The sequence below is a fragment of the Lissotriton vulgaris genome, chromosome 3_1 (genome assembly GCF_964263255.1).
Source record: "Lissotriton vulgaris chromosome 3_1, aLisVul1.2, whole genome shotgun sequence".
Taxonomy (NCBI): domain Eukaryota; kingdom Metazoa; phylum Chordata; class Amphibia; order Caudata; family Salamandridae; genus Lissotriton; species Lissotriton vulgaris.
Genome location: NC_141689.1, coordinates 1,818,645,136 through 1,818,671,074, shown reverse-complemented (window position 1 = coordinate 1,818,671,074; position 25,939 = coordinate 1,818,645,136). Strand labels below are relative to the sequence as shown.

Below are 25,939 nucleotides of genomic sequence, written 5' to 3'. Positions count from 1 at the left end.
CCTGCTCTCTTGTTGAAGATCCTCACCTTTGCCTGGGGCCATTAACACTGGAGCGGGCCTTTAATTGCCGGTATAGCTCGCTACTGTTTGCTAGAAGGCTATATTAGTAACTTCTGCCTGGTTATGTATCACTAGAACTACATCCATGGACATTTTTGATGGTAAAGACACACCCTCAGTCAAGTGCACAGTTTTCAGTCTCCTTGAGAGTAACAAAGGGAGTAAGAAAGAGAAAGGTAGGGGAATGCACAAGGCTCTATGGAGAGTAGTCTTTCAAAAACAGTAGATCTTATGTAAACCTCTACTACAAACCCTCCACACACTTCACCAAGCTCTAGTGGGTGATAAAAAGATTCAGGCAGTTTCCTTAATCATAGCATCCCCCTTTCAGCATTGCTCAGTACTCACTTTGCCTCGGAATCAGAAGAGGCTTGCTTAATGCCCTCAAAATGTGCCTGCACTCTTTTACCCAAACCAATAACGATGGACCTGCACTTCCATGTCACCTTCAGCCAGCCAGACTGAATACCACACAAACTGGGGAACCCCTAATCTCAACAGTTCTTGTTACGTTTCCTGGAGGTTAGGTGTCGAGCATAAACCTTGGAAGAGAAGGATCTACTTGCCTTAGACTTGAAACCACTGCTTTAGAGTCATTGTCTTATTCAAAATCAGGCCTCCAAAATCTGGGTTACTGAGATCTACTTTAATGGTTCCACTTCCATTTTTATCCTGTGAATTGATGTTACTGGAGGAGAGCCTGTATGCCTTTTTTATTAGCTTGCCATGGCGGTTATCAAGTGTCCAGGATACTATGTAACGAAAGATGCCATCACACTTCCTTAATTGCCATCTTAGAAGACAATTCATAAAAGGGGGTGGTGATGAACAGAGTGTCTGAATTAAGCAGACCACTCTTACCCAGTCCAAAGATCAGGGCTTGATCCATCACCGTTATTTAGCTCACTGCACCATCCCAGCTCAGAACCTGGCTATATGCAAATCAGTCTGTCCCTGGCCCAGTGCATCATGGGAACAGGGCAGACTAAACTACCAAGCCAATTCTTCACCAGAAAGGAGACAAGCTTCCGGGGACCGGTTTCTGGCATTTCAGCTGTCGTCGGCCCGGCTTGCTTGAATCCTGATGGTGCAGTGAGCAAGGGACTCATGTCTGAGTATACCCTGCCACACCTATATTGGCCAAAAACGATTCAGAAAAGGGGGTGGTGATGAACAGAGTGTCTGAATTAAGCAGACCACTCTTACCCAGTTCAAAGATCAGGGCTTGATCCATCACCGTTATTTAGCTCACTGCACCATCCCAGCTCAGAACCTGGCTATATGCAAATCAGTCTGTCCCTGGCCCAGTGCATCATGGGAACAGGGCAGACTAAACTACCAAGCCAATTCTTCACCAGAAAGAAGACAAGCTTCCGGGGACCGGTTTCTGGCATTTCAGCCGTCGTCGGCCCGGCTTGCTTGAATCCTGATGGTGAATTGGCTAGGTAGTTTGGTTTGCCCTGTTCCCATCATGCACTGGGACAGGAACAGACTAATTTGCATGTAGCCAGGTTCTGAGCTGGGATGGTGCAGTGAGATAAAAAACGGTGATGGATCAAGCCCTGATCTTTGGACTGGGTAAGAGTGGTCTGCTTAATTCAGACACTCTGTTCATCACCACCCCCTTTTTCTGAATCATTTTGTCCACCATAAGCGTGGAAGGGTATACTCAGATGTGAGTCCCTTGCTCATTGCACCATCAGGATTCAAGCAAGCCGGGCCGACGACGGCTGAAATGCCAGAAACCGGTCCCCGGAAGCTTGTTTCCTTCTCAGTATAAGAATTGGCTTGGTAGTTTGGTTTGCCCTGTTCCCATCATGCACTGGGACAGGAACAGACTAATTTGCATGTAGCCAGGTTCTGAGCTGGGATGGTGCAGTGAGCTAAAAAACGGTGATGAATCAAGCCCTGATCTTTGGACTGGGTAAGAGTGGTCAGCTTAATTCAGACACTCTGTTCATCACCACCCCCTTTTTCTGAATCATTTTGTCCACCATAAGCGTGGAAGGGTATACTCAGATGTGAGTCCCTTGCTCATTGCACCATCAGGATTCAAGCAAGCCGGGCCGACGACGGCTGAAATGCCAGAAACCGGTCCCCGGAAGCTTGTTTCCTTCCCAGTATAATAATTGGCTTGGTAGTTTGGTTTGCCCTGTTCCCATCATGCGCTGGGACAGGAACAGACTAATTTGCATGTAGCCAGGTTCTGAGCTGGGATGGTGCAGTGAGCTAAAAAACGGTGATGAATCAAGCCCTGATCTTTGGACTGGGTAAGAGTGGTCAGCTTAATTCAGACACTCTGTTCATCACCACCCCCTTTTTCTGAATCATTTTGTCCACCATAAGCGTGGAAGGGTATACTCCGATGTGAGTCCCTTGCTCATTGCACCATCAGGATTCAAGCAAGCCGGGCCGACGACGGCTGAAATGCCAGAAACCGGTCCCCGGAAGTTTGTTTCCTTCCCAGTATAATAATTGGCTTGGTAGTTTGGTTTGCCCTGTTCCCATCATGTACTGGGACAGGAACAGACTAATTTGCATGTAGCCAGGTGCTGAGCTGGGATGGTGCAGTGAGCTAAAAAACGGTGATGGACCAAGCCCTGATCTTTGGACTGGGTAAGAGTGGTCTGCTTAATTCAGACACTCTGTTCATCACCACCCCCTTTTTCTGAATCATCTTAGAAGACAAAGCAGGGTATAACAAGACCCGTATGTTAGCACACCGCCTTATGTTTTCTAGGCAATTCACACAATCCATACCATTCCCCAGCTGCTCAATTTGCTTTATTCTACCCCTTCATGGCAGATTCCAGCTCAGATAGTTGATTTTCTGGTTTTCAAGCCTTGTGTCACCTGCCAATGAAGCTTTCTCAGCTGTAAGTTTCTTAAATAAGGTATCTAATACTCCATTGTGCCCTTTTGCCCTCCACCATGTCTCTGAGTGCCATTGCACTTTTGCACTCTTCTTTCACCGCTCCTTTATATTTAACAAACTTCTGGCTGACAGAATCCTTCTCATCTCTTCTTTTGCCATTATCAGACTGGGTGTGGGCCCCTCAAAATTAAAATGCGCCCAGACCCTTCCCCGGTCAGTTCTTAGCAGCTGCGCTCATCATGGGCGCCTCCACACCCATCTTTCTTTATCTATTGCAAAGTGTTCTACAGTAACAATTTAGCAATAGAATGTATTGAGAGTTGTGCTTGTAAAAACAAAATGTCAATATTCCTGTGAGACATTGGGTTGTTGTTTGAATGGGGGTGACCCCTGTTCAAGCAATAGCCACAAACCCTGTCAGGGTGAACCCCAAAGGTCTCTAAATTAACCTGTCCCAAACAATTGGTAGCTTGGCATAAAAGCAGTCCGGGTAAATTTAGAGCAATGTGTAATATATTTATGCCGCACACAAACAGTAATGAAGTGAATAAACAACACAAGAAAAATCCTCTCACCAATTTGGAAAAATCGTCATTTTTAAATACATTTTTACACCTACACCTCCTAAAGTATTCCACTATCTATTTTTCCTTCTTTGCTGGCTTTGACAGCCAGTGCCCTTAAAAGGTTTCTTGTGCTTCAGAAGTCCCCATACTTCTAGAGCTGCTATTTTCCCACATCCACATTGTATGCAGCAGTGTACCCTTTTTTCACAGTTAAACACCAAAACAATAAAAACCAAGCAGTTAAACCGGAGGTATGGATTTTTAAAGTGTAAGGTAAAAACTAGCTCCTAAAAGATCAAAGCAGCAAAAGCAGACATCAAGTCGGGCGAGACTGGGTCAAAGTCTGAAAATATTTCCAGCCATGATGGAGCGTGGGTCTGGTTCAAGAAGTGGATTGCGCCCGGTCTGCGCTTACCTACGGAGTTAGTAGAAATTTTAAAGCAAATATTCTGGGAAGGTAAAGTTCAGCGGGCAAGGCTGCATGCAGTGTCTGAGGCAGGAGAGTCATCGTCGAGGAGCTAGTGGACAAAGTTGTGAAGATTTCTATGTTCAGATTTAGTCTCATTTTTGGAACCCCGCCCTGGTATGAGGCAGGAGGTTGTAGCTGACGAGTTCCAGGAGGCCAGATATCCCTTTGGTGAAGGACTGCTGAATGGGATTTGCTGCTGCGGAGAAGAACATGGCAGGAGCTACTGCAAAGTCAGGCCAATCAGCAGTGCACCTTGGTTGGATAAACGAGCAGGTAGTCCCAGTCTTCCCTCGGTTGAAGATTCCTTACTCCCTTGTTCTGGCTGCAAGCTGGCTGCAGAAACAATGCAGTGGTGACAGGTCTTTTGTGTGAAAGCAAAGCCTATTACGAGCACAGTCTCCTATTCAGTTGCAAGTGAAGCTGTACTCTGCCACCCCGCACCTTCTATCCTGCCACCAGATGGCCAATACAGACACACCTAATCCCTCTATTGTATGACTGTCTGGGAGGAGTTCACATAGTCCAACTACATCCAATCATGTGAATTAGGACAGGCTGCATACAGCAAATAACAAAGGCAGGAAAATGTAAACTTTCTAGAAGTGTCATTTTTAAAAGTGTAACATCTGACTTTACCATTAAAGAGGATTTTTAATGACAATTTTATAGATACCAATAGCCAGTTACCAATCAAACGTTAGCACTATTACATGTAATAAGGAAATCCAATAATATCCTATAAGACATGTAGGCCTCACAGTACTGGAAATTTAGGAGGTTTTTACACAACCAGGACACGTAAAGCATACATGTCCAAACTTTTAATAGCAATGCACCCTGCACTGTGGGCTTCCTTGGTCCTACCTTAGGGGTAACCTGTATGCCATAAAAGATGTTTAAGGCTTTGCAAGAGGTTTATATTGCCAAGTCGAATTTTTTTAACACTGAATTCGGGCTTCAATGGCTGGCCTGGGACATGTTTTAAGGGGTTACATAAGAGGGTGGCACAATAGTGCTGCACGTCTACTAGATAAGAGGAGCTGAGTGGTCCTTTCTCAGCTTCTTTGACCAATCATTCAGTCCACACCTAATGTATATCAAAAGAAAATTTATTTTCTACTTCCAAAAATTCGTGATTGGTTTTTTGTTTTTTTCAAAAGCTTTTTGCAAAATTTATATATACATTAAAAGAAGATCAAATAACATCAACGACAATTAGACAAAAAATACATCAAATATTCTCTCGAATGGGAATGGAGTGTGGGTGATGCGGGGATATTTACAAGACACAACAAATATCAACTACTGTTCTGTCAAAATTCACAATCTCACCATTCATACTACCAATCATACTACATGAAAACACTAAGACGGGTGAGGGAATCATGTGGGGTTATGTACAAGGGAAAAGAGTCTTATCTACTATATACAATTTACACCAGCAGAAAAAATCAGAAAAGTCATACTGAACATGAAAAAATACAATACAAAAAAGTGAATACTTGGTCGAATCAATTAGAGAGCAATGTATGCACGACCTAGATGAGTCTCAATGAACCAGATGACACAAGGTCACCATGGGGAGAAATTGAAAGGTTATTCTATCTAGAGGGGTCGACGCGTTTCGAATCCCATTAATTCTTGGGATTCTCCTCAGGACCAAAAACAGAAATGGATCTGTAAAACATAAAACAGAAAATAGAAAAAAACTCAGTCAACTGTCTGCACACCAGAGGGAAACTCAACAAAGCGTACGACCTTGCACACACACTAGTAGTACCTGTCTGAGTTGCTTGATGAAGTCTTTGAAGAAAACTGTGGAGAGGAAGAGGTGCGCCATGAATGACTAGAACCGAGAACGGAATTACTGAAAAGGGCGGGAAGAAGGGCGTTGTTCAACTTACTGAAACGTATTTTGTAGTCTCCACCGGAGGTTCTTGTTTTTCGAGTCTGATGTCAATCAGAAGTTGGACGCGGAGCCTGCAGTTAAGGGTCCATCTGTCAATAGATCATTGAAACCGTGTAAGTGAGATTACATGATGCCGTCCTAGTTGCCGTGCTCTATTGGGAATGGGTGTTTGTTTCCAGTATGCTCTTACCATCCGCCGTCTCTGTCCGTGTCCTTCGTTTGGCAATTGAATTGGGCGCCTTGCTGACTGGTCATGACTGGGGCCTTTTAAACATGCGTCATCCAGGTGTCTAAGGATTCTGGGAGTTGTAGTCAGTGTCTTGTTGGTCTACAAATGGTACAATTCCGACATTTCATTTAATCCTTTTGTTGTGCTGTTGAATTTAAGGATGAGCATTGCCTCCCGTTGTCTCAGTCTCGCTTCTAGATCTCCTCCTCTCTTGTCTGGGTCTATTTTTGAAATGACCGTCCATTTGAGATCGGTTTCAAGATGCCCTTCTTCTAACCAGTGTTGGACTAATGGAGCAGTCAGGGTTTTCATCTTTATTCTTGATCTGTGTTGTGAGATCCGTTGTCTTATCTCCTGGTTTGTCTTCCCAATATATAATTTTCCACAGGGGCACACAATTCCATAGACAACATTACGAGTTTTACAGTTTGAAAAATTCTCGTGTTTCCAGAAAATACCGTCATGTTCAAACAATGATCCTTCCAAAGTTAATGGGCAATTGACACAAGTCCCACATCTGTGATGGCCTTTTATCGGCGGCAAACCTACATATTCTCTCAGTGTGGGAGTCGGTGTCTTTGGTACCATGGCACGTACAAGTTGATTAGCGATGCTTTTATCTTTCTTAAAAGCAAAGAGCGGTTTATTCTTGAACTGAGGATCCAATTCTTCAAGGAGGTGTGCCAATTTTGATGGATGGTTTTCTTCAACCAATTCGAAGAAGGACAATAGGTAGAGACACAGACTACTCTAGACTGTTTTTCCCGGTTGCTTCTTTTTAGCAGTTCTTCCCGTGGTGTCCACCACGCTCTTTTCTGTGCTTGTCTCAACAATTTAGACGGATAGCCTCTTTGTAGAAGCCTCGCTCTTAGGGCATTCGCATGTTCAGTATATTCTTCCTTGAATGTACAATTCCTCCTGATGCGGAGGAATTGGCCCACTGGCAAATTTTGCTTTAAGCTTCGGGGATGGTTACTTGTGAAGTCGAGGGCCTTGTTCCTGTCTGATTTTTTGCGATATAGAGTTGTTACTAATTTGTTTTCTACACAGTACACCTCTACGTCTAAAAAGGTAATTCTGGTCTTTGAGAATTGGATGCTGAACTGAATATCTTTGGTTCGATTATTGAGCCAGCCATGGAAGTTATTCAATTCTGTTTCGTTACCTGTCCATATTAGGAAGATGTCGTCTATAAATCGCGCCCATCCTCTAATTTGATCTTTATAGGGGTTGTTGTTATATATGAAGCACTCCTCATATTGACTCATGTAAAGTACGGCTAGCTCTGGGGCAAAGGGGCAGCCCATCGCTACTCCCTTAGTTTGGAAATAAAAATCATCCCTGAACTTAAAATAGTTTCTGGTCAGAGCTATTTTGGCTAGCTCCAAAATGAACCTTGTTGGAATTTTCATTGGTCTTTCTCTTTTGTCCAGGTATATTTCAAGGACCTCTAGGGCTTGGTCCTGTGGAATCTGTGTGTACAATGACACTATGTCCATACTAACGAGTAGATCTTGGTTCTCGGTGAACGGTATGGTGTCCAACTTAGCAATAAAATCCGTAGTGTCCTGTAAATAGGACTTCACCTGTGTCATGAATGGTTTTAGAAAGAAATCGATAAATTTCGAAATTGGCTCAAATAGCGACTCACAACCGGAAATGATCGGTCGTCCTGGCGGTGTCCTCTCATCCTTATGTACTTTTGGAAGTACGTAGAATAATGGTATTCGTGGATGTTTGTTCTGCAAATACTCATATTCATTCTTTCCTAGGAATCCTTCCGAAAACCCCTTGCTCAAAATGGAAAATAGTTCTTTTTGTAGTTCTTTTGTTGGATCGTGGTCTATTTTTCGATAACATTCTTGGTCTGACAGTTGGCGGGTGGCTTCTGCGATGTATTCGTTAGTGCCCCACACAACTATAGATCCGCCCTTGTCGGCTTGTTTTATTATGATGTTATTATCATTTTTTAGAGTGATTAGTGCTTCTTTTTGGGCTTTTGAGATGTTTGGTTTGATAAAATTCCGTTTCCTTTTTTCTTCGAAAGAGATAGCCGAGAGTACAGTTTTTTCGAATGTGACAACCTCCTTCGGTATTTTATATGCTGGAGGGCAAAAAGTCGATTTCTTTCTTAATCCAGTTGTTTCCCCACTTGACATTGATTCTTGTCCTGAGAAGAAGGCGGTCAATCTAATTTTTCTGCAAAATTCTATGAATTCTGTTTTTAATCTTACAAAATCCATAGCTCTAGTTGGAACAAATGTGAGCCCTTTCTCTAAAACGCTTTTTTCAGTCTCTGTGAGAGGTCTTTGTGACAGATTGTATATAGGAGATTCCTCTAATTTTTGTAATTGTGACGCCTCGTTGACATTTCCCATGGTTGTTGATACCTTGTTTTTCCTCTGGGTTTGTTGTGGTCTAGTCCTAAAAAAGGCTGTTGTTGTTGGTGTTGTAATTGCGAGGTGTTTTGTTGATAGTTGGACTGAAAATTTTGTTGGTAATTTTGTTGATAGCCTCCTCTCCGTGGGAAAGTTTGTCGATAATTGCCACTATCTGGTTCGCTGCCCCCTGATGATGATGTGTCCGAGAAGGTTATGTATTTATTCCTTGATCTTCCCTGATTATCCGGAAGAAATCTTTTTGCCTCCGGTCTGGAATAAAAGTCTAGTTGAAGGTAGGGGTATGCTTTTTCGAAGGCGAAATTCTTCTTATCTCTCTCGAAATTGCTTTCCTTCAAGGTAACCGTATAATCTTTAAACTCTAAAATTTCTTTGTCAATTTTTTCCAACAAGGTTTTTGAATCAGTGATCTGTTGATTGTTTTTTATGGCCGATTCCAATGTTTCGATTTCTTTCAGTTGTTCTTTTGACAGTCTCTGCGCTGTCTCTAAATGCAGTCGGGACCTCATGGTCTTAACAATAGTCTCTATGAAACTATATCCTTTTTTGTACAACGCGTCCTCCGTAAAGATTACTGGTACATTCTTAACTATTAGGCCTGTTGGAATTGTTCCTGCTCTGAGGTGTTGGAGCAAATAATGCCCATGCAGGTCTGTCCTAATTTGCTTTTTCTTCAATCGAATCAGTTTATCAGACTCGTTGTTGGTCTGTGCGGTGCTGCTGAGTGTGGCTGAGCCGAACGTTGGAGGATCCCTTAGGAGTTTTTTAATATGGTCTTCGCTATATGCGAAAGTTTGTTCTTCACTCATCCTACACGTAAAACAACCGTGTCTACGTTACAATAGAACTGATGCCCGCTGGGGCTGGTCACACACTCTATTCAAACCACAATCATTCGTAATCATACAAACTAAAAAATGAATGAAAAACACAAGGAAGTAGAAAGGACAGTATTCAAAATTAGGAAGACAAACTTGCAAAGTCTGCAGACAATGAAAGTGAACGGCCAACACGGTGCACGACAAGAAGGTCTACCACATTGGGTAGACACACGCAGCGAAGGCGTGTAAAAAGAGAAACCTCGCAAACTGGTGTCCGCTATCTAAACCTTGAAACAAATAAGGGTTCGGCTTGAGCGCAGTAAGGCTACGCCTGAATAAGTATGAAAACAAAACAACTGCCAGTACTGCTCTTGAAAATTTATCAAAGATAAGAGGAGCTGAGTGGTCCTTTCTCAGCTTCTTTGACCAATCATTCAGTCCACACCTAATGTATATCAAAAGAAAATTTATTTTCTACTTCCAAAAATTCGTGATTGGTTTTTTGTTTTTTTCAAAAGCTTTTTGCTAAATTTATATATACATTAAAAGAAGATCAAATAACATCAACGACAATTAGACAAAAAATACATCAAATATTCTCTCGAATGGGAATGGAGTGTGGGTGATGCGGGGATATTTACAAGACACTACAAATATCAACTACTGTTCTGTCAAAATTCACAATCTCACCATTCATACTACCAATCATACTACATGAAAACACTAAGACGGGTGAGGGAATCATGTGGGGTTATGTACAAGGGAAAAGAGTCTTATCTACTATATACAATTTACACCAGCAGAAAAAATCAGAAAAGTCATACTGGAAATGAAAAAATACAATACAAAAAAGTGAATACTTGGTCGAATCAATTAGAGAGCAATGTATGCACGACCTAGATGAGTCTCAATGAACCAGATGACACAAGGTCACCATGGGGAGAAATTGAAAGGTTATTCTATCTAGAGGGGTCGACGCGTTTCGAATCCCATTAATTCTTGGGATTCTCCTCAGGACCAAAAACAGAAATGGATCTGTAAAACATAAAACAGAAAATAGAAAAAAACTCAGTCAACTGTCTGCACACCAGAGGGAAACTCAACAAAGCGTACGACCTTGCACACACACTAGTAGTACCTGTCTGAGTTGCTTGATGAAGTCTTTGAAGAAAACTGTGGAGAGGAAGAGGTGCGCCATGAATGACTAGAACCGAGAACGGAATTACTGAAAAGGGCGGGAAGAAGGGCGTTGTTCAACTTACTGAAACGTATTTTGTAGTCTCCACCGGAGGTTCTTGTTTTTCGAGTCTGATGTCAATCAGAAGTTGGACGCGGAGCCTGCAGTTAAGGGTCCATCTGTCAATAGATCATTGAAACCGTGTAAGTGAGATTACATGATGCCGTCCTAGTTGCCGTGCTCTATTGGGAATGGGTGTTTGTTTCCAGTATGCTCTTACCATCCGCCGTCTCTGTCCGTGTCCTTCGTTTGGCAATTGAATTGGGCGCCTTGCTGACTGGTCATGACTGGGGCCTTTTAAACATGCGTCATCCAGGTGTCTAAGGAATGCCCTAAGAGCGAGGCTTCTACAAAGAGGCTATCCGTCTAAATTGTTGAGACAAGCACAGAAAAGAGCGTGGTGGACACCACGGGAAGAACTGCTAAAAAGAAGCAACCGGGAAAAACAGTCTAGAGTAGTCTGTGTCTCTACCTATTGTCCTTCTTCGAATTGGTTGAAGAAAACCATCCATCAAAATTGGCACCTCCTTGAAGAATTGGATCCTCAGTTCAAGAATAAACCGCTCTTTGCTTTTAAGAAAGATAAAAGCATCGCTAATCAACTTGTACGTGCCATGGTACCAAAGACACCGACTCCCACAATGAGAGAATATGTAGGTTTGCCGCCGATAAAAGGCCATCACAGATGTGGGACTTGTGTCAATTGCCCATTAACTTTGGAAGGATCATTGTTTGAACATGACGGTATTTTCTGGAAACACGAGAATTTTTCAAACTGTAAAACTCGTAATGTTGTCTATGGAATTGTGTGCCCCTGTGGAAAATTATATATTGGCAAGACAAACCAGGAGATAAGACAACGGATCTCACAACACAGATCAAGAATAAAGATGAAAACCCTGACTGCTCCATTAGTCCAACACTGGTTAGAAGAAGGGCATCTTGAAACCGATCTCAAATGGACGGTCATTTCAAAAATAGACCCAGACAAGAGAGGAGGAGATCTAGAAGCGATACTGAGACAACGGGAGGCAATGCTCATCCTTAAATTCAACAGCACAACAAAAGGATTAAATGAAATGTCGGAATTGTACCATTTGTAGACCAACAAGACACTGACTACAACTCCCAGAATCCTTAGACACCTGGAGGACGCATGTTTAAAAGGCCCCAGTCATGACCAGTCAGCAAGGCGCCCAATTCAATTGCCAAACGAAGGACACGGACAGAGACGGCGGATGGTAAGAGCATACTGGAAACAAACACCCATTCCCAATAGAGCACGGCAACTAGGACGGCATCATGTAATCTCACTTACACGGTTTCAATGATCTATTGACAGATGGACCCTTAACTGCAGGCTCCGCGTCCAACTTCTGATTGACATCAGACTCGAAAAACAAGAACCTCCGGTGGAGACTACAAAATACGTTTCAGTAAGTTGAACAACGCCCTTCTTCCCGCCCTTTTCAGTAATTCCGTTCTCGGTTCTAGTCATTCATGGCGCACCTCTTCCTCTCCACAGTTTTCTTCAAAGACTTCATCAAGCAACTCAGACAGGTACTACTAGTGTGTGTGCAAGGTCGTACGCTTTGTTGAGTTTCCCTCTGGTGTGCAGACAGTTGACTGAGTTTTTTTCTATTTTCTGTTTTATGTTTTACAGATCCATTTCTGTTTTTGGTCCTGAGGAGAATCCCAAGAATTAATGGGATTCGAAACGCGTCGACCCCTCTAGATAGAATAACCTTTCAATTTCTCCCCATGGTGACCTTGTGTCATCTGGTTCATTGAGACTCATCTAGGTCGTGCATACATTGCTCTCTAATTGATTCGACCAAGTATTCACTTTTTTGTATTGTATTTTTTCATGTTCAGTATGACTTTTCTGATTTTTTCTGCTGGTGTAAATTGTATATAGTACATAAGACTCTTTTCCCTTGTACATAACCCCACATGATTCCCTCACCCGTCTTAGTGTTTTCATGTAGTATGATTGGTAGTATGAATGGTGAGATTGTGAATTTTGACAGAACAGTAGTTGATATTTGTTGTGTCTTGTAAATATCCCCGCATCACCCACACTCCATTCCCATTCGAGAGAATATTTGATGTATTTTTTGTCTAATTGTCGTTGATGTTATTTGATCTTCTTTTAATGTATATATAAATTTTGCAAAAAGCTTTTGAAAAAAACAAAAAACCAATCACGAATTTTTGGAAGTAGAAAATAAATTTTCTTTTGATATACATTAGGTGTGGACTGAATGATTGGTCAAAGAAGCTGAGAAAGGACCACTCAGCTCCTCTTATCTTTGATAAATTTTCAAGAGCAGTACTGGCAGTTGTTTTGTTTTCATACTTATTCAGGCGTAGCCTTACTGCGCTCAAGCCGAACCCTTATTTGTTTCAAGGCACGTCTACTAGAAGCATTTAATTTGCAGGACTTGGGTATATGGTATACCACTGTACAAGGGACTTATAAGTAAATTTAATATACCAATCAGTTGTAAGCCAGTTTTGCCATATTGAAGGAAGTGCTCCTAAGCACTTTAGTATTTGTTAGCAGTGATAAAGCGCACAGAGCTCCAAGGCCAACATAATAGAATTCAGCAAAAATAAAAGGGTTGTACGGAAAAAGTTTGGGGTGACCCTGCAGAGAGAGCCAGGTCCAACAGCATTCACTATTGCAATAGCATTTATTTTCTATTGAAATGTACTTTCATGGTGAAGTGGCATGAATGCGCATGTTCAAAGGTGTGAGAAAGTCATCCTTTTTGCCCTGTCCACCCCAATTGTTTGACTGATACTGGTGGTAACTGACTCTGACTGTGCACTGGGCTCTGCTAACCAGTATCAGGGTCAGTGCTCTGATTAAAAAGGTGTAGGTTTGTTTCCACGCTATCTATTAGCTGATAACGAGTATCTGACATTTGTACATAAAAACCTTGCCAGGAACATAATGTGGGGACCGCCTCTCCTTGCATAGTATGGGACGCAATGATGGCAAACTTGAGGGAGATTACCCCGCAGTTTATCCGGCAGCAAAAGAAAGATAGGGAACGTATGACTAGAGCTGCTTGCCAAGCTCTTTCAACAATGGAATTTCTTCATGCGGATGCAATCTGACGAAGGGATCAAGAATAGGAGCAGTTATTTATCTTATTAATAGATAAACATCTTTCATTGAGTAGGACTGTTAAGGAAAAAATTGCTGTGAGCTACAATAAGTAGCGTTCTCTGCAGTATACATACGGCAAAAGTATTGGGAGGGTCCTTATAAGTTAGCTGAAAACAGAGCTAAAAAACAAATAAAGGCTATCGAAGGGGAGAACAGTATATTATATCCTAACTCACAGTTCTCTTTGTTTTACCAAAAAGTCTGTACACAACCTCTTCAGTTAGATCAGGATGGGCTCCAGAATTACTTAAATAAAAGCAACCTTCCATCCTTGAGCAAAGATGATACAGCTCTACTCGATTTAGAGATTTCCGAGGATGAAATCTCTGAAGCCTTGTCTATGTTACCCTCTGGTAAAGCTGAGAGGGAGGACTCCATACCAGCTGAGTTCTATAAGACCTTTAAGAGGATTATCATCCCACTCTTGAGGGTGGTAATACGGGATATTGGGGCTAATGTTACGGCTCCTGAGTCCTGGAATATGACGAATATTGTTTTCTTTTTAAAAAAGGATGCCAAGATTTTTGCTAAAATCTTGGCTACTCAACTTTCAAGTAAGGATGATTGGATTAGTATGTAGACAACAACATGGCTTTATTCAGGGAAAGGATACTACGGCCCATATCAACACTGTAGCATTGGTTTTTGATCTGGCTAGGAAGACAGTAAGGCATATTGGGATGATCTTGCTGGACTCCAAAAAGGCATTTGATCCTTGGTCTACCTGTGGGCAACCCTTTCATCATGTGGCCTGGATGTAAATATATTAAATGGATACAAGCTTTGTACTATAACCCACAGGCAAAACTGCAGTATGCCACTTTAAGTTCAGCTACTTTTCCAATCTGATGTGGTACTATACAGGGATTCCCTCTTCCTCCTCTACTTTTTGCTTTATATATCGAGCCATTCATTCAGGTGCTGCATAATAATACTCAGATTTCACCTCTGACTTCAGGAACGTGTCAGCTGAAAGTTACAGCTTATGCCAACGATATAGCGGTTTTTACTACAGATCCTATATCAGCAATAGATGCTATATAGAACATGAAGCTAGTAATTTTCAACCTGATATGCTGGTTCTGGGTGCTTGCCCTACAGATATCTATCTGGGTGGCTTGTATCTCCCCACAGATTGAACATATACTAACATTAACCTACGATCCATTGCTGCAAGCCATAACTAAAAAACTTCGTAGTTGGCATAAATTACCAATAGTCATAATGGGAAAATGCAACATTATAAAAATGAAAGTACTCCCAAAGTTTTTATAGCTATTTCGATCTATTCCCTTACGTGTCCCTAATGTTTTCCTGAGGAAGTTAGAGGGGGTTTTAAGTAGCTTGAAATGGGGCTAAAAGAAGGCATGTTGAGCAATTGGACTTATGAAACTCCCGTATAACTAAGGGGGGCTAGTTCTGCCCGATTATAAAATGTATTAATTGTCAGCATTTGCCGGCCATATTCATAGCCTCCTGACCTCAGACAAACAAGACTATTGCCTTCGCCTTGTGTTAGGCAACAATAGTAGAATATTCGTGTACAGAACTAACAACCCTAATTACTTTAAGCAAGGTCGCTTTAAGACTATCCGGGATATAGTATACATATGGCACACAATTATGCCTACATGCTCTGTCTCTCATGCATGAAAAGATTCCACTATGGGACAACCCTCTGTTTCTGGACGTTTTTCAGGATCCAATTAGTAGACAGTGGGCCAGCTATGGGAGCGACAGTCTGGGGCACCTATATGATCACAATGGGTTCCGGTCATTTGAAAGCGTACAACTTTCGATTGAACTCCCACGCTTTAAATACTTGCCGCTCAGGCATTATTTCCAGAGATCTCAGGCTCTAAATATAGTAGCGAGCTCTGAGATGTGGACAAGCCTGCATGGAGATATACGGAAATCAGTGATTAGCCCCATGTACTGATGCTTGTGTAAGAATAGGATGGATGGCTGTGATCATCTGGTGGTAAAATGGAGCAAGATCTTCAGCTCCGACATTGCTCCCACAGCAGTTACTTGTGCATTGGAAACTCTTGACAGATCAATTCATTCTGTTAATTTAAAGGTGGAACAGTTTCGCACGATTTGCATGCTGTATTATACTAAAGAAAGGATCGCTAGCTGGGCCCAAAAAAGGGGAAGTTGGGGTGGAGATCAAGACAGGTGCCCAAAATGTGGCTTGTATGCTGCTAAAATAGTTCACATGTTTGTACATGTCCCAAGCTGGAGACTTTCTGGCACCAGATAAAGTATACCATGAATTTATGTCTGGAGTTAGATTATACTCCAGCAGTTATGGGAATCATGTTGGGATATAAAGAGGCGAGCCGGGACCTGAGCTCCCTGTTCTCAGGCATTCTTGTGTCCGCGCGGCATGCCATAGCCTGGGCTTGGATTTCGTCAAAACCTCCTTGTATGACGGACTGGTGGGCGATTGTGAGGGAAACGCATGAAAGGGAGAGGACCCTGGCTAAAGCCAGAGGCATTTGGTCTCTGGAGATATTCGATTCTATATGGAGTAGATTTATACTTGCGCATGATTTCTAGGGGGGGCTGGGAGAATACAGATAAGGGTTAGTAGAAATGTGTAGATGGTATTAAGATTGTACTAGTAGTACTATTATTATTTTTCTTTATGTAAACTATGTTAGCCACATGTATCGTGTTTAATTATTGTATTCTCTGATGCCACATGGCATTGGCCTGAATGCAATGGTCTGCTCCCCTTTTGACAAATAAAAAAAAAGTTAAAAAAAATAAAAAGGTATATGTTAATTAGATATAATGACAATGGGTAATGACCGACCCTTGTAAGTTCCTAGTATATAATACGGCAAGGGGGATTCAAACTACCTATAAGTCCCTGGTATATAATAGGGCAGGGAGGTTTAGAGGCCGGTAGAGTTCCTGCACTGGAATGTGCACTGCTGCGTTGCCTGTTGTCATTTGTAAAGGCAGTCATACTTTGCAGACTGTCTTTAAAAGTAAACTATATGCAAATTCGACTTTGGAATTAAATTTACCTCCAAAGTGATAATCTACCTTATTTCTACATATGTTACCCCTAAGGTCTCCTCTATATGGCCCAGGGCTGGTGTGTCTTGTAACTATAAGCAGGGACATTATCAAAGATGTTTAATAAGCCCTGTTGAGGTTAAAAAACTGCCACTTTCGTTTTTCCCCATCGGATAGAATTGCTCCACAGGCTAACATTGATATATTTTATTTAAGTATAAATATTGCTAGGAAGAAACTAACATTTTCATTCAATGACTTAAAATATTGTCAATGATAAATCCAACAACTTGCCACTGTTTAATTTATTATACCTAGTACAGAAAATAAGTTCTGTGAGCCAAAATCCAGCCTTTTAGTAACCTCTCCCATTTGGTTCCCCATAACAGGCTTAGCCAAGCTGCGTTGATGAGGTGATAAGTGGCCTACATAGACCAGAGGTTATCTGGTGCGGGGAGCTCTGCAGCAGCAGAGAACAGGTCTGAAAGCGGACTGGGTAAATCAAACTGGGCTTCAAAGAGAGTGGGCAGGATGGAATGCCAGGCCTACCCCCTCTTTCTGTACCCACCCCCCAGCCAGATGGCAAGCCCAGGAATGGAATTTGCAGAAGGCCTTGAAGGGGAGTGTTGATGGAAATGAGCCACTCCAGTAGGTTGGTTTAGCCAGGTCTTACTTTCCAGGAGAGGAATTCTGTCTTGAATTTTAAAGTTCAGTACATTTTGAGACAAAAATATGCCACACTTTGGAGGAAGCTGTTGTGCTTTTGAGTGGCACCCTGCACCTCATTGGACACTAGCTTCCCTCCCTGCTTGTTGCCCCAAATCATTGAATACATATGTGAGAGCTGCATAGCAACTCGTATCTGTGGCCTGAAATTGCAAGAAGGACTGCTGTGCTGAAACCCTGATCTGTACCCCCAAAGGATTGCAATCTGAAGGATTGTGCTTGCTACACACTAGGAGCTACAGCCCTGGGGACTTTGCCTTGCTTCAAAAAGGATTAAGGAGTGGACTCTCTGAAAGCAACAGAATAACAGAGCTTTCCTGCAACATCTTCTTCAAGAAGTCCCCAGCCTCGAATGCGTCCAATGGACTTTAAAGGATTTGGCCAGGAGTACTGTGGACATTGTAGCCCTAAAATTCCAAGTGGAGAAGTGTGGCTCAATGGTTAGAGTGGCAGACCCTGATGCAGAGGTCTGGCCCGGGACCAGGGTTCAATTCCCGCCTCGGCGGCTCTTGGGCTCTATTTCCCCAGACCTGATAATTCTCGCCTCGGTGCCTATTCTAATCATGGGTCCCACTCTGCAACTCTGGGCAATAGATTGCTTAGTCTCCACAATGGCCCCAACAATGCTAGGATGCCTGGCTTCACCTTGGGGGTGCCCAGGAGTGGGCACTTCACAGGGAAAAGGCCAGGAAGGGTTCCTCAGCGGTATTCGTACAAGCGCCGAGATGCCTCACAGTGATTTGTGCGCTATACAAGTACCACTACATTACAAGTACCATCTCGGAGCTCCTAGACCCTTTGATTTGTGTTTTGGACACCTTAAATCCTCAAGTGGAACTTCAGGATGAAGTTCCAGAAGTTTTGGAGCAACTTTTGAAAAAAGCTCTATAATTGGACCGACCCAACATCGTGAGTCAAGCTGGCTACCTTCAGCTGCGACCCGGCCTGGATTTCAGGTTCGACTTGCTGAAAACCCTAGAGCTTAAGACTTTCAGGAGATGAAGGGGGCTCCTTCTGAACCAAGCCAGCGAATCTGCTGTGATTCCGGCATGACAAAATGCCTTGCCCGCCCACGAGAGAAAATCCTCCTGGAAAGTTTCTAAGAGTTAAGGTAAAAGTTTGACCGGGGCCTCCTTCTTAGTGTATCCGACCAGGGCTTCATCGCAGTCATCCTCAAACTTTGACTTTGTCCTAGTCAAGTTTGATCAGATGCCCCAAGTTGGCGCTATATGTTTTTAAGCACTAGAAACTGTTTAATCTTTTAAAATTAATATCACTGGTTCCCTATATTGGATTCTTGTTGTTTTAGTGTCATTTTAAAGATACAAATATTTCCTATTTTTATAAATTCGTGTGGGATTTTTGTGTGTTGTGTCTTACTTATTGAATGTATCGGTGTTTTTAAATGCTTTACATACCTGTCTCCTGAGTTAAGCCGGCCTGCTGCAGCCAGCTACTAAGGGTTAAATCAGGGGCGAATGTATTGAGACTTTGACTGAACCATATATTGTGTTGATGACCTTATTGCTAGTGGTAGGTGCATACTTAGCCCTACTAATAATCCAATTTCCAACAAAAGGTGACCTAGCTTGTGCAGCTGTTCCACAGTTTTGTGCTATTAATGCAGCACATACTTAGGTGCTGAACTGTGTCTGGATTTCCCTCATATTTGGACAAGCAGATTGTGTTGAATTTACAGATTCCTTGTAATTTTATGACTGGAATGGATGGACATTGTCTGTGTTGTTCATTTTCTGTGCCATTTGCATTTAGTGCTGTGAAAGCTGTTGTTTCTAAGGGGAAAATATATGTGCACAGGACCTAGGGAGTTGCACATTTTTCTACATCTGATGTGCAATGTACATTGGTCTTGTGTGATCAAGTTTAAAGAGAGGGCTGAGTGCAGCTTGTATTTATAGGGCCAGTGGAACTATGCATGCAGTAGCCCAGGCAGTTATGTGCATTGCTGCACCATGCGTGCAGCTAAGGGTGGTTTGTACACTATGCATCATAATTTGTGGTTATTGTTTTTGCTATGCATACTCATGCACCACAGTTGGTGGGTTAGATGCCAAGTGCCATGTTAGGTGGCCAGTCTGCTTGTTGTGCCCTGACATGTTGGTTGGTATTCCACACAACGCTTAGAGTGTCCTTGTGGTTGATGTCTACTTTTACCCAGTTTATTTGGCAGTGGGCCACATGCTGGATATTAGGTGAACATATTTTCCTGTACAATTTTGTGAACCTTTTCAGATATGAAAGTTTTCTTTTCAATTGTGTTGCCCTTTTATGTGCTAAGTAGTGGATTGAGTACATACAACATTTCCTTTGGAAGTTTCGTTTTTGGTTTATGGAGATTTGACTTGGTTGTGATCTTTTTATTGTTCAATAAAAAAGGGAGTCTTTTTCTGTCCGAGATGTTATCTCGCATCATCATGCGTCCTTTTGCAGAGGTGCTTCTACCAAGTATTTTGAACTATGTGATACTGTTTGCGTTCTGCAAATGTTCTGTGTTTGTTTTTTGGATGTGTTAGTGTTGATCCCAGGGTTGGCCAAAATGGTAAGTAGGGTATCACATGTGTGACAGCCTAAAGTAAAGTCTTCACTCAATATATTCTCCTCCGCACTGCATGTTCGTCTTCCAAATATAAAGTTATATTGCTGAGTGATTTAGAGCCCACACTGTTTTTGCTAGATTAATTCTTTGCTGTATGGCTAGTTTCTACTGCCATTGGGAAATTAATTGGATTGGTCACGCTTTGCCTTGGAAGGCCTCCCATCTCGGTTTCTGGCCCTGTACAACTCATCTAGGTAATTTTAAAACATGAAATAGGAATTGGAGTAAATACTTTCCTTAAATACTTTTTGAAGAGCAGATTGTCTCTCTGTTGTATCTGCAGTGTACCTGCTTCAATTGAACTTGCTTATCATAGGGTACTAGAATTGAATACTAAATCATTATTGTCAAGGTGATACATTTATTCTAGAGCCTGTCTTGTGGTGCTACTGCAGGTACTTCTAAAGCGCTTCATGTAACTATTGGTGAATGACTTGCTGTTCTAGAGGAACAGTATTTACTTAAGGAATTCTTTAGCTGTGCAGTGGAATGAAGAAGTATTTACCTGTTACAGGGTGGCTGCACTCAGCACTCACTGAGCTGAACCAAGCCATTGATCCACAGTCCGCATTGATGGACTCCAGCCTCAACAGTCTGCCATTCATAAAACGTGCTTCCATTGGCCTGTTTTATAAAAGTGTACAGGAAAAGGCCAATTAAGGGCTCGAACGTTCAGAGCGACTGTACAAGGATTTCTTATTTAAAAAATATCTGAACAGGTTAATAAAATTCATACACTTAGACACAGTGTTCTATTGAAACTTTACTACTTGATAGTGTGGTTCAAAGTCACAAAGATCTTGCAGGCCTGAAACTGAGGATACATCGTGGCTGTCCAAACAAAGGAGGGTTCTCATAGCTGTAATTTGTAATTTTAATTTACTTTACTCTGTTAATCGTATCATTAGTTGGCTCTGAAAGGATTAGGTATAAAAGTGGCGAGACCCATAGTTGCAGAATTTGAAGTCTCATTTAATTTTGCAGGGTACAGGACAGGTAGTGTAATCTTTCTCAAGCGGCACCTTGATCTGGCACCTTGATATTACTTGCACATTCAACGCTCGTTTTTTTAGTTCAACATTTTACAAATACAGCTTTTATAATAAAAAGTTTGGAAATACTGCGGCATATTGTCTTAAAAATATAAAAAATAGTTGTGAAAACGTTAGATGAGTTCGCTAAAATCTTTAAAACACATCAAAGTACAAAAGTACAAACTGAAAACCTTTTATTGATTTTTGACAAGTGATTTTACCAAACCCCATATCATCATGAAATATTCATAAGAACAATAATTTCAGTATTAGACAAAGTTTCCTTTAATACAGTTACACTATATGGAAAGTGCAGTACCCTGAAAACGTGTAGATAATACTAGTTCTAAATCGTTTTTAGTTTTTTCTAAAGGTAGACCTATTATTTTGTAACTGAATGTTTTAAAAATGTTGGAATTCCTTAAACAATTGCCTAATATATCAAATGTTAATGTGGTAGTTAAAATTCTGCCCCTGTGCTAGCATATTTAAACAAACTGGCCTTGTTTAGCTTTTTTTTTCATCTAGGCATTCTTAAACATCTGTTTTTAGTTACAAAAGTTGTATAATATTGTGTTTGATATTTGCATGTTTAAAATGTGAGTATTAATACATGGAATAGTTTGTCGATTTTCAGTAGAAACCATAAAGGCAATACAAACTTTCTATATAAAAAAATAATAGAACAAGGAAATAAACATAAAATATACATTAAACTTTACACATCTACCCTCTCATGGGTCTTGGTTTCACCAGACAAAAAGCAGCTAACAGCAAAATATATGGAGTACTAAGGAGCTGTACAAAGAGTGAAGCAGGCCTGCTCTGAACGAAATTAGCTTGTTTAAAGGGTGGGTTACAAGAAAACATGAAGTGCATAGTGCTTTTCAAAGTAACATTACCAGATGGCAAAACGTGATGTCATTCTGTTCCTTCCAACCCTTGGAAATGATAAATGTTGAATAAGCCCCATCCTAAAATTAGTTAACTGATAACGATCCTAATTCTCATGCACAGTTTGCAGGCACGGCTCCAGAAAGTTTTTTTCAAATTGTAAAATGTTGGAAATGTTGGTTTAATAACCTGAAAATCTTAAACTTAAAAAGCATCTAAAACAACTACTCAGTCGTTTTAAAAGCAGTTTTTATAATTCTAAATATTTAAGTTAATAATCTGTCTTTAGAGCAATATTTTTAGATCCACCAATGAATGAATGAAACAAAATGCAACGTATTAATGGGTAAGTTACAATAGTGCATTCAAATGGAAAGGTGATTAAACAGATCTGTCCTTTATCTCTTCTGATGACTGCAATGGTGGCAGAACCGATGGCAGCCATTATAAAACCAAATGAAGACTTGATGATGATGGAAATATTTTAAGAGGAACATAAACTCAACCTTTTCTGACAAATTCAAGCTTTTTATAGGGTTTCTTTGACACCTGTGATCACAAAATAGAATGCGTCTCTGAAGTTTCTAGATTCAAGAGCGACACAAGTTTTACCTACTAGACCACTCCATTCAGAGCAGAAGGAAGTAATAAGGGGTTTGTGATTGCTTTTCTGGATTGGCAGGCACTAAGATATTTGGACATTGTCAGGTGGGAACATTGTACTGAGCCAATTACACGAAGTCGATCAGCTGGGTAGATAAAAAAAAAGGCACATTCATTTTGTAGCTTGGCATGGTAACAGTAATGAAGATGGTTGTATTGCCCAAGTTGTTGTACCTGTTTCAGTCTCTACCATTAAAATGGCTACAACATGATGTTCAGAGATGACAATTGCAAAGTGTTAACTTCATATGGGGAGGGAAAAATAAAAAATGAATAAGAAAAGCTTAAGGCTCCTAAGATGGAAAGCCAGTTGGAATATCCGTATGTGGGTGAACAATGACTGGGGCTTCCTTTCAGATGAAAAACATTGGACATTTATAGAGTGGACAGTAATGAGCCACTCCTTGTGGATGACTAAAAAAACAAAGGCCTACAATGCTACATTTAGATCTGATTGTTACATTTCCTCAAATTGTGGCACAGGGACGTGTTTTTCAACAATTGCAACATCCCGACCGTTCCTTGCAGATCCACATGAGCTCTGACTACTTATCAGAATTACATTGGTTGACATTCAAGAAGTGGAGGGAGGCGGGGTGGAGACACCTTCGGCATGGGTGTGGTCAAAACATTTTTGCATGAAAACATGACTTTGAAGTAACAGAATGGCAAAGCCTACATTACTTTCACGTCCCATATTGAATAATGGCTCCTGCAACCAAAGCAGGTTCAATAGGTACATCCCTTTCATTTTAGAAACACATGTGTTTCACAGACCTAAGGGATCTTATTTCATTGATATGCTCACAACCCTTCTTGACATATGGCACTCATGCACATACATACAATTAGGTGTGCGAAGTGGATCTGTCACAGCAAATGGAAAACCTACTCAGCAGAATCTTTCTTTGCAATGTGTGTGCCTATGGATGTGAAACTTAAACTCCTCCAAAGATGGCATTACACCTTGTTTAGAAGGAAGAATATAACCCCAGCAGCGTCTCACCAATGCTGGAGAAAAGTTGGTGAAAAAGCCCAGTAACAACTCTCAGATGCTGGAGGGATGTTAGTGAGAAATATGATTTGCTGCATATGCGGTTGGGGCAATGCAGATTGGTGTCTCTTAGGAAGGTGGGTGCCATCTCTCTGTGGTTTTGGGTAAAAGACCACCAGAAAGCCCTTTTATAAACTTACCAAGAAGAAACAATACACAGGACATATTTTTACTGCTCTGTCATGGAAGTCCACATCCAGTTGGTAGTATAGAGACCTTTAGGAAACTCTTAGTCTGTTCTTGGAATACATAGCTGAAGATGTATCTCTAAGTGATTGTGAGGCTAGATGACAACCAGGATGATTCTGATTGAGATTATAAGATTGGTTGCAAGTGGGTTGTGTGTGTGTGTGTGAGAATTCTGAATTTTTCCAGAGGATGATAAGTGACAGTAACTGTAGTTTTACTAAATCTAAATTCCTAGAATGTTCAAGTATTCTGCAAATGTAACATGAAATAGTGATAATCCAGCCTATTCAAATACATTCCTCATGCTTAAACATTTTAATTTGAGCATAGTAACTAGGTGCTTCTAAAACCTAGAGTTGCTGAAAGGTTACTGACTGCAAGAACTCTTTGCTTTCTAATGTTTATGATTTACTCAGTGTTCACCAAGCTGTTGGGCTGAGCCATGTTTAATGTTTACCCTAACACTGTTCAACGAGTTCTCTCAATGAAGTCTGTTTAGTGTTTATATTTACAGTTTGCAACACTTCCTTTGACCAAGTTATAAAAAAAACCTCCAGTGTCAAACCATAGGTTCGAATGAGGTTCACAACCTGCATACTGGACAGGAAGGGTATGACTTCTGCGCCTATTCCAGTCGAAGGTTGCTGTGTATCGGGTGGCCTTCATAGGCAACTTCCCTGCTATGCGCTTATTCACAGCTTGTGACAAAATTAGCAGGCTTGCTATCCAGACTGAACACTAAGAATCTGTTGTTCTGAAAAGAAGTATGCCACAGTGACCCACCTTAAAAACACAGAATTAAAGAAGCTTATTTGCTAATCTGCAAGAACTTCTGCAAGAACTAGAATAACACAAAGAGGGTGTTAAAACTATAAAATGCAATAAGTATTTTAGAATTATGTTTCTGTTGTTCCATTACTTATAACCAGCTTCTCTACATTACTGTTTGTTTTATTTGTGGTTACAATTCATATTATAGTTCCGGGATACTCTCTGAGTAGCCGTGCGTTCTGTAAGTTTGGATGTTCACTCATTCATATTACCTGCAGTAGATAAGAAAAACCTTTCTGTTTCCTAGTGCTTTTTAAGTGTTGTATTCTCTTACAAAAGAGGTTTGAGTGTCTACTAATTGTCTCTTACCCATTTTATTGGACTGATAGTTATAGAAACAGTTTTATCGCAAACTTTGCTCAGTGGGTTGTGAATTGGTTGTAATCCAACTGGGTTTCTGATTCTGTTGACACATTGACTAAGGGGATGGAGGTATGGTTGATTGAGAAAGGGATGTGGGGTGTCTGAAACCATTATATCATGATCAGGTATCTGAACAGCCTCCACATTAACCCCCATACTCGCCCAATGAAATAGTTTAATTTTTATCCAGTAATAACTGTGTACCTTTTTTGTTTTTTCCATTTCAGGGCCATTGATGCCAGAGATCACCATAACATACATTGCAGTTTCAGCTATATTCTTTAACAGTGGACTGTCCTTAAAAACAGAGGTAAGAGATTTGAAAATCCCTGATGCCACTTTGCAAAATGGGTTTCAATAAATTAATTTCTTATGACTTGATATCGCAAGATTAGAGTGTGGGCTATTCGTGTTTTTTTCTGCTGCTGTAAACAGCCTATTCAATCTAAAATTGAATTAATCGACACAAAAGGAAAACACTGTATTCGTTGGTCTATGGTAAGCATGCCAGCATTGTGATAGTGTTTTCTACCAATGAACCTTGTGATATTCTAGAATCTAGAATATAGCATGGATGAGTTACTGATTAGTTTGTCTAGTATTATGGGATTCTAAAAGAAATTGAAAAGAGTGACGGATGCAGCTGGATGTCTGTAACTAGCAGCTAATTCTAATCTGCTGCAAACAAGCTGTCTCAACAGTATTCCATCAATGGACCAGTAAGGACTGCAGTTATGAAGTAGATCACTCTCAGACAGTGGTAAAAAGTTATCAGTTTATTAGTTTTCCTTCACT

At 41.1% G+C, this 25,939-nt stretch overlaps 1 protein-coding gene across 1 annotated transcript in view; it reads left to right on the top strand.

Moving 5' to 3' along the window:
- SLC10A7 (solute carrier family 10 member 7) overlaps positions 1–25,939 on the top strand; it is an 872,524-nt gene that overhangs the window by 75,030 nt on the left and 771,555 nt on the right. The window contains exon 2 of the mRNA XM_086962267.1: positions 25,372–25,454. Within this exon, the coding sequence (XP_086818393.1) occupies positions 25,372–25,454 (83 nt within the window). The remainder of the gene's footprint in view (positions 1–25,371; positions 25,455–25,939) is intronic.